The sequence below is a fragment of the Equus quagga genome, chromosome 12 (genome assembly GCF_021613505.1).
Source record: "Equus quagga isolate Etosha38 chromosome 12, UCLA_HA_Equagga_1.0, whole genome shotgun sequence".
NCBI lineage: Eukaryota > Metazoa > Chordata > Mammalia > Perissodactyla > Equidae > Equus > Equus quagga.
Window position 1 is genome coordinate 18149178 of NC_060278.1, and position 12133 is coordinate 18161310.

General features: G+C 36.3%; 1 protein-coding gene across 1 annotated transcript in view; it reads left to right on the top strand.

Annotated features, from left to right (window-relative positions):
• ITGA8 (integrin subunit alpha 8) overlaps positions 1-12133 on the top strand; it is a 166457-nt gene that overhangs the window by 25874 nt on the left and 128450 nt on the right. The window contains exons 4-6 of the mRNA XM_046679408.1: positions 2685-2808; positions 7598-7659; positions 8982-9027. Of these exons, the coding sequence (XP_046535364.1) occupies positions 2685-2808; positions 7598-7659; positions 8982-9027 (232 nt within the window). The remainder of the gene's footprint in view (positions 1-2684; positions 2809-7597; positions 7660-8981; positions 9028-12133) is intronic.

Here is a 12133-nt window from a genome sequence, read left to right on the forward strand (position 1 = left end):
TATGTTCCCTGTAGAGCTGTATTTGCAATAAGATAATTTTCACATTCCAGAATCGGTAGAAACTTTCTTATCTTTTAGTGGTGTATGACTTATGTAAATTACTATTGAAAAGCTAATTCCATCTAAAAACTATTTGGGGTTAAAAAAATCTTTGGGGAACTGCGTTGATTTTTTTTTAAGCCTTGAAAATTTACCTGTAACATAATTGTTGTGCATTTATTCAATATTTGTAGACGCCTTCGAATCATGGAAAATAAAATAATACACAATGTTCGTAATAAAAATGGTTCATTTGGGGGCATGCCTGCATTTTCAAAATTATGTGATAGAAAGTAGGATAATATAAAATATATTTCAAGTTGACTCTTTGAGCACTGAAACTTAGCAGAATAAGGAATTAAATTCTACCCTATGTGACAATTATTAAAACAGCAAAATGGCTGTGAACGGAAGTATCATTTTGAATATCCAGGTATCATGTGTGTATATATTAAGTTTGGGTCAAAACCCAGATATATCCCATCAGTGTGAAACTAAGCAGATATAAAGAGGATGACTTCCTAGAGCTGTCAGCAGGCAAGCACTGGAAGGACTTCACGGTATTTAAATGTCCTGTGGTGAGACGGAAGGTGAGGCCAGTTGTCATGAACCCAGCCACCCAGGTGAATGCTTTCGCTACCCAAACCGCTCCTTTGCACCATTCGCACCTATGTTAAATGTATTAATGATGTAACTTGTCAGTTTGCTGGGAGGGTGCTAAGATAAGGGAACTTAGTGAGTTAGGGATTTTTTAGGTATTAGCCAAGAGCTCACAATATAGAGAGAGACAAAACCAAAAATCTTAAGTTGCGGAAGCATCCTTCTTCCTTGAGAATATAGGTTATCTTTGCTAAAAGTAGTTACACATTGGACTGATTACCAAGAACACGTTTGGAATCACGAAAGGACTTTAAAATTGGGTTTGTTTTAAGTGTGATGTCCTTAAATTAGGTGATAGGCTAGTGGTTCCATATTCTAGGATTCTGTAGTTCTGTGTCCTTAGAAATGAGAGCTCAAATAATCAGGTAAAACACACTTATGGAGGATTCAAGTAACCAATACAGAAGACAAAAAGGTGCCCGCGTTTTCTATGTATTTATTTTTACTGCCTTTATCATTCATAGCAATATTAATGTTATTTAATTTACTTAAAGAGGATTTCATATATCTTCTTTCATATTTGATATGCTTTCAAATATCGTGCTTTTGTTAGAATCCAAGCTTCTGAAGAAGCAACCAGAATATTTCACGCAAGCATCACGTCTTTCTTACTGTTGCTTAAATTAATTTTTGCTGGTAAAATATCTGATATTTGGCAAATTAACTTAGAGGCAGCTCTCTCTTTTTATCATAGTATATTCCTAGAAACAGCATCATAAGGCAGTATGTCTTATTTTCTCCAGAGGAATGTTTCTAAAATTAGAAGGCATCAATGAGGCATCGTATACACTTCTGATGTGACAAATTATATTTCGTAAAAGCAAAGAGATGACAACTAATTCATCATAATTTGGTGTAGTAAAATTATGTTTCAACTTCTACCTAGTGGCCATGGATTTAATTTAACTCAACATACATTTATTGAGCAAATTTTATTTGCAAAGCTCTGTGTTAAGTGTTGCAGGCAGTTAAACACATTCTAAAAGAGGCTCCAGTGTGTGACCAAGTGTTTGCAAAGTCGACACCATTATTTAGTTTACCACTCTATAGGTTCACTGGAAATAAGCATGGAACATTTCATTCCTAGCCTTTTGGGGTTTTGCCTTCACAGAATTGAGAAGGCATTTATGGAATGAATCGATAACTCACTGCTCTCAAAAAAATTGTCTGAGTTCCTTGGAGTTTTTCTCAGTAAATTTCTTCATAACATGCAGGGTCTTTCAAAGGCTTAAGTTACGTCACATTCAGTATTTAATGCCGTGGAAATGCCTGTAGGTCATATGCATGTTCTCTTTTAATGACTTTCTGATCGCCTCTTATAAAATTGCTAAAACAGGCATAGGATGCTGTCTTCTCCCTTTGGTTTTAACATGAGTAAAAGCCATGACATGAAAAATAAAGCCAGAATACTGTGTTATGGGGGTAGCGTGTCCAAATGAAAGTCATTGTTTAAAAGCCATCAGATGCACGCTCAGTGATAAACTAGGGGAGTCCCCAAAATAGAAGTTTACAAACTTGTCTGCATCCTTTCATTTAAAAGTGGCTTTTTTTAAAGCAACAATTAGACAAAGAAAGGAACTAGTTCTCGTTCTAAGACATCACACTGATTCGTGCACTATTTAAATGATCATTTGCTTTTATGTTGGTCCAATTTTTTTTTTAAAAAAGGAAAATATGAGTTCTTTCCTTTTAGAAAATATTGCTTTTGCCAGGTTATACTTATTTAATTTAAAATCCTAGGGGAGAAAAATTCACTCCTTTGTATATGTTTAATTTATTCTGATTCTACAGTGCATTAATATTAAAAAATTAGCCTTAACTCTAACCACTTAGGTACTCATTAGCATGCTGGAGGCCAGTTAATTCACTTAATATAACATAATTTGTCACAAATTTAGGTACATTAATCAAGAAGTCAAATCAAATCATAGTGTGGGGAACCTACATCAAAAAAAAAAATATGTATTGTGTTTGATGTTTCGCAGGCCTGTGCTCCTTTGTATCACTGGAGAACTCTTAAACCAACACCAGAAAAGGACCCCGTTGGCACTTGCTATGTAGCCATTCAGAATTTCAGTGCATATGCTGAGTACTCTCCTTGTCGGAACAGTAAGTTGCTTTTATTCCTTGAAACTGAAATTTAGCTCAAGAGCCTTTCTGTTGTGGACAGTGCAGGTAATGTGAAAACACCATGGATAAGGAAAAAGAGATGGGGAGTGAAAATTATTGACAGCCTTATGGGATGTCTTGCTGTGACATGAGGGCCAAGATGTGAAATTCTGCTGATCCTCTTTCGTGTGACGGAAAATTTCTGGCTTTAGATATCTGCGGTAGAATCGAATGCTTCCTTAGTTTGGCCTTAAACTCTCAGATGCTGTTCAAAATTCACACTGGGATCTAAAGAATGCTGACTGCCCACTTTACTGTTAATATCAGGAATGGTGGTAGTTAGCATGCTTGGAACTGGGGACACATTCCGTGTCAGCTTTCTGTCCAGCCTGGGTTCTCAATGGCTCTTGCTTTCTTTGGCAGCTGTGCACTCAGATTATCTACATGATACACTTTTCTCCTTTAGGTGCTTAGTCCCCATTTTTCAAAAAGACCATGCACTTAGAGTCCACGTCTCTTTTCGCAGTTCTAGGAATCTTCCAGTAAAGCATCCTTTAAGGCAAGTGCCATCTTTGGGGCACTTCTGTTTAATCACTGCATCTTGGTGGAACACTCAAGAACTTTTTGAGAGTTTTAGTGGTTGATCGATCTACTCTGAGTCCTTTTGTGAACTCCTCCAGTTTTCCCTGTGTCACAAAAATCTTTGGGATTTATCAGAAAACAACCAATGGATTTTCATTCTTATTCTTGATCATTTGCAAGACCACAGGGAAGAAAGACTTGTCATTAGAAAGAACATTCTAGTGACTGATTTCAGGATATTGATTTTTTAAAACTCAATCCCAAATTAGGTTTCTGAAACTATAAGTAAATTTTCCCTATTTTGTGTGAATATTTTTTAAATTCAAGGTTAATTTAGGCAAGGTAATGAGTAAATATCAGAAATACAACAATGAAGATAAAGAATGGATCAGTGATGTCAGAGGGTTAGCAAAGAAGCCGCTGAGACTTAGACATCTGAAAGACTGGGGGTGGAACAGTTTAACGCTGATGGTTTTTTGTGAGGATTTGGGCAAGGAGAAGATTATGACTTTCTGTTTAAAAATAGTGAAACAAATCAGCCACTTCTTCACATGATGACAAATAGCAGCTAAATGAACATAGTCTGTGAAATAAGAATTTTATTTTAAATAGCTTTAAAACAGGAGTTCCTTGTAGATAATGAGACTTAATTATGTATTCATCCTACAAGTGTTTATTGAGCACATTGAGCACTAATCATTCTATGTTTAGGGAAAAAAAACACAGAACATGAGAAAACAAATCCCTGTCTTCAAAGAACTTACATTCTAGAGGGAGAGACAGACAACAAACGTGTAAATAAATAAGTTCAGATCCAGCAATTCCACTTCTGGGTATACATCCAAAGGAAATGAAATCACTATCTTGAAGAGATAATGCCCCAGCCGTGTTCACTGCAGCATTATTCACAACAGCCAAGACATGGAAACAATCTAAGTGGTCATCAATGACGAATGGATAAAGAAAATGTGGTGTGTGTATACACACACACACACACACACACTGGAATATTATTCAGCCATAAAAAAGAAGGAAATCTTGCAATTTGTGACAACATGGAAGGACCTTGAGGGCGTTGTGCTAAGTGAAATAAGTCAGACAGAGAAAGACAAATACCGAATGATCTCACTTACATGCAGAATCTAAAACAACAAGAGCTGAAATTTAACACAAACTTGTTTCATCAATCCTATCCATGCATATTTCTCATGGTTTGCTACGGATACTTCCCCATAACAGTGAACTGTTGTAGTTAAAATGACGAGTCCATCCTTCACATGCCTCTTTCCTTGGTGATATCTTCTTCCAACGAACATTGAAGATGATTGTTTATAAACTTGTCACTGCTTCCTGTTCTGCCTTCTGGCCTGACTGCTGATGTGATGAGAGAGCTCAGATTAAAATTCAGCACATGACATTTAGACTAGTGGGGTAAGAGTTGCAGTGTGAGTTTGAACCATTATCTGAAAATATAAATTCTTTTAAGCTTGTTTCTCAACTTACACGGGCACATTATAATGCCAATTTATTTACTGGTTATTTCCTTAAATAAAAGGATAGCTTGATAAAGGTAAAAGTAGAGTTTACGTTGAGTTTCAGAATAGCTAAATAAATTGCCAAGAATTCTTTCCACTCTAGGACGCATTCATAGTTTTCACATCCTTAAGGTCTCTCTCTCTCTTGCTATGAGTACTTCCTCCTCAAATCGACCCAAGGAGCGGACTTCCTGTCTTCCCTCAGTTCACAGTTCATTAACACAAAGCCAGCTTGTTCATGAGCACATGGTCAATGTCACGGAACAGGAACATCAGCAATGTTATTTTCAAAAGAGAATTTAAAGAGCCCTCTCTTGTTCATTGCACACCACAGACCCACTCCACTGACGCTTTGAGCAATATGGGAGCTAATCTGCTCAATCGTATTAAAGACATGCCTGAAGCTCTCGTGATCATTCATAATCAGGTGGAGATGGCTCACACACACCTTTCCATTCTACTTTGGAAACCACCAAATAGTAGTGAGTGATCAGCATGACTCTCTGGATTCCTGAGTTCACTCTGGGACATAATTGTAACTTTTACAGGTGCTCTGATGTTCCAAGAAGAAAGATTCATTCAACTCTTATAAACTATAATTCTAAGAGAAAAAATTACTTGCAAAGGAAAGAACCTCATCTTCTATTATAATCACTGCTTAAAAACCAAACATTTGAACTTGGTTATTTTGTCAATGAATTTTATAAAAAATTACTATTTTCTCTTAATTTTTTCAGTTTCCTGTTTTGATGCAAAATAATTTCAAAGAATGGTCATATTTCTTCCTTTTTGAATAGTTTACAATATCAAAAATAAAAAGTCAGAGTTGATTTTAAAAAGAGTTTTTGAAAAGGTTTGTACATTAAAAAATATTTTTCTTAAATATACTCATGATTACACATAGATGTTCACATAATCACATATATTCATATATATTTCTGGATGCATACAAACATTTACATACATGAACTTCTAGAAAAATGGTACCCAGACATTTGAGGTTATACAGATGAGCTTTTAGGGAACTTAATAGCATTCATAATTATAAAGCACAAAATATAGTTGTAAAATAAGAAACAAATTTTGTTAGAATACAGTGTAAGGTGTTGTATACTCCGAAGTTTGTTAAGAGGGTAGATCTCATGTTAAGTGTTTTTACTACAAAAAACAAATTTTAAAAAAAAGCAAGAGGACCCGACAAATCTTTTGGAGATGATAGAAATGCTTATTACCTTGACTGTGGTCATGATATCATGGGTGTATGCATGTCTAAAATCATCAAAATGTGTAATTTTTTGAATATTAACTATACCTCAATAAAGCTGAAAAAAAAGAACTTAGCTTTAAAAAACCACAAAGCATTAATTGACATTTGAATTAAAAACAGATCTTAATATCTAAAAAAAATATATATAGTATATGATGTGGAAAAGTATTTCAAATATAAAGGGAGCATTGAAAGATAGATGATGACAATGCTAAAATTAGCTAAGTAATAACCAAAGGAGAGGAAAATCAGAAGACTTTGTAGGAAAAGCTGGAAAGGGCAAATCCATTTCAAAAAGCTTCTGGAACAGGCATATGCCCAGCCTATAAGAAAAGTTTTTCCTGTGATGGCGTACATTTCCTTTCCTGCCCTCTTATTTTAGTTTCCATTCGGGAATATTCCTGATAAGAAAGGAGCAATTATTTGCATTTTCATATCTGACTATATAATGGTTGAGATTACCCCCATTGAACTACATTTTGGTTTTAATTGTTTTGCCCTTTTACTGAGAAATAATTGACATACATCACTGTGTAAATTTAAGGTGTACAGCATGATGGTTTGATTTTGGTTTCAATTTGACTACTTTAGAAGCTGTGGAAACTCTTAAAGTACAAGTTACAAGTAGTAAATTCCTGATCCTGATGTTTGACAGAATTTTTGTAACAATATCCTGGGAATCCACATGTTGACCTATCTATAGTTTAAAACACTGTCCGATAAGGTCCTATTGGACATTCAGTCAGTGAGTTATAGTGGATAGAGTACAAAATAAGCCATTGCTAGAGAGTTTTCTCTTTTGTGAACACTAGCATTGCAATGTCCCTGTGAGATTCATTGTGACTGGAAATGCAATTTCCAAATTTACCTAATCATAATAGGATAATTTAAAATTAATTTTCTATTAGAGATCATAAAAATTGGAATTCTTGTTGGTGCCCCGAGCAGAAAGCATCTATCCAGGTGACCATGTTTAGCTCTCCCTTTCTCAAGACATTGCCTTAAGGAATGACATATCCGCCTTCACTGAGAACACACAGGCAATGCAGAAACACATTAAAACACATTTTGCCACTTGGAGAACTTGGAACAGAGTTGAGAGATGGAGATTCTATTTCTTGAAACAAACATGAGTAGTAAAACCCAATAGAGTAACTCCAAGAGATGTTATTCCTATTGATCTTATTATAGAAACACAACGATATTTGTGTTTGAAACAAGAAAGTAGACTGAAATATGTTTAATTAATTGCTTAGAATGAGTTTTAAAAATAAATATGAAACACATATTGATCATTTTAAATTTAGAAGCCTATAGAGAAAACAATAGAATATTCTGAATTGGTCATTAAACTGTATCTTGGGAATGATGACGTTATAACATTTGTATATTTTGATCGTTCTAGGCAATGCTGATCCTGAAGGCCAGGGTTACTGCCAAGCAGGATTTAGTCTGGATTTTTATAAGGTGAATTCCATTGGTCTTGCAGCTTTTCTTATTTATTTTATCTATTTTTTTTCCCACCCTCTGCGTCTCATTCCCACCTTCAAACCTCCATAACCAACAATATCAGAAGAACTTTTGGATATATATCTAACCCTGTTTTGGCATTTCTTTAAATTTTTTTGTTTGCTCTGTATTATTAATCTATGTACATAACAACCTATTAAATAATAGAGAAATACATATGATGAAAAGCAACAGTCTTTCTTCCCACCCTTGTGGCAATCGTTTTTAAATGAAAAATCTCCAAAACTCACTAAAGAAGTGTGTTCTGAAAAGAGCACAAGAATCTATACATTGTTTTATCTCTTAGCTGTAATTGACCAATTAGATTTAAAACTAGTGTTAAAATTCACATACCCTTTCACAAAATTAAAAGCAGAGATGTCTAGTAAGAACATAAGAGGCAAAGATGCCATGGTTTTGAAGATAGAACAGAAAATTCATTAACATATGAAGTTTTACTCTCTATTGTCTTTTTTATCATTGTCTTTTTTTTTCCCCACTGAAAGTTAAGAATACAGGGTATGGGGGGCTGGCCTGATGGTGCAGTGGTTAAGCTCAGACACTCTGCTTCAGTGACCTGGGGTTCACTGGTTCAGATCCCAGACACGGACCTATGTACCGCTCCTCAAGCCATGCTGTGGCAGGCGTGCCACATATAAAATAGAGGAAGATGGGCACAGATGTTAGCTCAGGGCCGATCTTCCTCAGCAAAGGCAGGAGGACTGGTGGCAGATGATAGATCAGGGGTAATCTTGATGGAAAAAAAAAAAAGAATGTAGGGTATGGAAGGTGGAGTTGTCAGTAGAACAGAAAATTTGTATTTGCTAGTCTCGAGTTTTTGCTCTCTCTCCTGGGAAGGGGTGGGTGTGCAGATGTATGGAAAAAATAGGCATTACTGTGGCCTTGAGATAAATAGGAACTGAGTTTTTTGTTTTCATCGCCGAGGCTCAAAAGACCACGTCTGCTAAATTGCACAGCGTTAAACATGTAGATATTTTGCTGACCTGAGGCAGTGCCAAGAAACTGAATTTATATATTCTCAGAGGAGAAAATTCAACTTACCTAATAGAGTCAAAATGATTTAATATAACATAGTAGATAATTGCAAGCAAAAAAGGCAAGAAAATGATTTACATGGCTCAGATGTAAGTACCTCTTTAAAAATTGCTTTTTTATGTGTAACAAATTGTTAGGGCAATGCTTATTAACAATGATTTGTCACCCATTAAAAAACCCTCAGTTTTTCTTTTCTAACTGTTGTTGCTGTCTCTGTTTTGTAGAATGGAGATCTTATAGTAGGAGGACCTGGCAGTTTTTATTGGCAAGGTATGTTCTGTTGGCAGAGAAAAAAATGCCCATTTTTGTTGCTAACAAAGAGATGAAGCAGAAGTAACATCAAATGTTGACTTTTTATTATGTTAATTTTATATCCATATCCATAGTTTTTCAAATGATTGAAGCATCATTTCACGTTGTACTTTGTTACATAAATGATAAACTGTTACAGTTTAATTCATTTATTCACCAAATATTTATTGAGGCTGTGCCAGGCTTTGTGCTAGATGCTGGGGATACAGTGGTGAGTCGAAACAGATGTTGTCCCTGCCCTCACAGAGGCTAATAGCTGGGGGAAGAAGCAGGCAGTAAGGGAACACTCACGCAAGTCCTGAGAAATTCCAGGCGTGATGCTCACTATGAAGGAAAGGTGTGTCAGGAGGGGCCGTGAGAGGATGCAAGGCTTCTCCAGAGTGGCTGCCTGCAGGTGTGTTTTGTCCTCTGAACAGTGGCGGACAGGGAGCTGAAATACAATCTGTGTTCTGAGCCCAGGTGCAGGAGAGCATCAGCCCAGAGGGGTGATGTCTGCTAATTCTCATAAAGGTGTTACCTAGGCCAGCAGCAGCCCAAAGGTCAACTTATTTGGAAGCCAGCACCCCTGACCTAAGATCTGAACCTTCAGAGGGAGTTAGCTAGGCCAAGAGAGAAGAGACTGTGTGAAGATGTCCTGCGGCATAAAGAAGTGAGGTGAGGAGAGAAGGGAGCAAAGTCAAGGTGATATAGAGCAAAGGGAGGAGGGAAGAGCTGTGGAGCGGCCCGAAGTGGCCCCACCACCCATGTGGGCTTGCAGGCCAAGATAAGCAGTTTTATCTTTATTCTAAATCAATGAGAAATCCCCCGTGGGTTGTAGAAGTTTAAATGGATGGCTTTAGCTAGAGTAAGAATTTGTTGTTTGTCCTGGGGATAATGGGAAACCACTGGAGGCTTTTAAGCATGGGATGCTCTGATCAAATTTGTGTTTTGAAAAGATCCTTTTGGCTGCAATGTGGAAAATGGGTTGGAGGCTGGCCAAAGTGAAGTATCAGCAAACTAGTCATAAGGTTATTACCTAGTTGTAAGTTTATAAGGTAAACTAGCTATAAGAGTCAGCTGAAGATAGTTGCTTCTTAGAGGGGTGATGGTCCAGATTGCTAAGGAGGAAAAATTTGAGAAGTGCTTTGGAGGGAAAGTGAACATCCTGGATGATGGAGTGCATGATTGGATATATGGGGGTGAGGGAAGGGAGGATGAAAAGGATGTGTTTCCGACTTTCCCAACTGAATTGTTATCCTCCCACTGAGATGGAGAACCCTGGAAGAGAACAGGGTTGGAGAGGGAAGATCATGCGTTTGCTTTTGGTTGTTGAGTATGAAAACGTTTGAGATATCCGCTAGTTTTGACCTTAGTATTTAGGTGTATGGGCTTACTCTCAGAGAAGATATTGAGGCTGAAATAAAAACTTGCATCCCTTGCATATCAGTGGTAACTGAATCCATTGGTGTGGATGGGATGCTAAAGAGAAATCACAGAGAATACAGACTGAAGTTGGGCTGTGAAGTTTACGATAAAGATAGAGTAGAGTCTGAGAGAGATGAATAGTTGAGTGAGGATTTTTTTTTAATAAAAGAAACCTCAGCATGTTTAAAACCCCATGGGAAAGATAAAGGAGGAATGGATTTATGATAACATTTTATATGAAATTACTGTTAAGCTTAAATCATATATATACAGCTATGAACATCAAATAATTAGCATTTCAGCCCTTCAAAATTATTTTGCAATCTAAGAACCGGTACATTTTATGCAGTGGATGGATATAAAGTAAAATCATGTGTGTTTAAAAAGATCATCTTCTAATTCATTTGATTAATTTCCCATAATTCTTTCCTTTCCTAAAATTGAAAAATGTCTGATACAGATGATTTGCTGAAAATTAGCCATATCAAGGGAATATAGAGGCATTTGTCTGAGATAGATAATTTAAAATTTTGTCCAGTCTTAAGATTATAATGCTTATAGAAGCAGCCAAAGGAAACCAGCAAAGGTGGTGTGTATGCGGGAGGAAGGAAAGAAGATTCAGGTCTAACTCAGAGAAAATTGACAAATTCCACAGATGTCGTTTAGGAATTCGTGTGTAAATAACCATTGTCTTAATATAAGACCAGTCATTTCAGGCACCATCACTGGGAAATATCTGTGACCTGGTTTGACGCTTTTGTCCCTTTTGGACTTCAAACAGATTGTGGGAATTATGTGTGAATTCCAAAAGAATAATTGGGCTTTAAAATTAATATTAAATATTAATCTCCTGAAAGCATTCCTCCAGTTTTCTCCCAGAGAACATGAGATCACACTTTTTCCTTAGAGGTCCCTAATAAGTACTGGAATGCATAAAAATTGTAGCAGGAAATTGCTGGCCATCTTTTGGATTCTTGTCCATTCCAATGCAATCATATTTTAAGACTTCTGATAGTGACTTTATTTGGGAAAGATTAGCCAGAGTTCTTACCACAACCATGTTGGTGGCCGTGGTTTTCTCTTTTTGCTAAAATTCTGGATCTCACTGGACCTCACTACTTTCCATTGTCTTAATTTTATGCTCTATGTATACATTTTTAGCATAACAAGCAAATGGCTCAAAGATTATGTAACTCCTTCCTTTAACATAGCTGACTGATATGTTTCACAATCTATTAATTAAGCGATTTAGATTTAATACATCTGTATTTTGTGAGAACACAAGAAGTCTTATTAGAATACTAAAGGAAACCTTGGTTGTAATGCCAAATACCTTAATAGCAAAACCACATGACTCCAGAGAATGCACTCAAACTCTTTGGGCCTCAGTTTCCCCACCTGTAAGAAGCTATGTTTTGGCTAGATGATCTCAAAGCCAGATGATGTTTGTTTCTTCTAGCTAGAATGTTCTAGAATAAAAATTTAATCACCTAAATCTTGCCTATAGATGTCTTCACTCTTAGATGTTTTTATCATTTGGAGGTAACGGGAGAGTGTATTGTGAAGACATGAAATTATGTGGTTCGTCTTTGGTCCTCCTATTAGAATGGAAAGCTCTACCTAGCTATAACCAACTTTTTTACCTTGCAGCTTTAGTGGC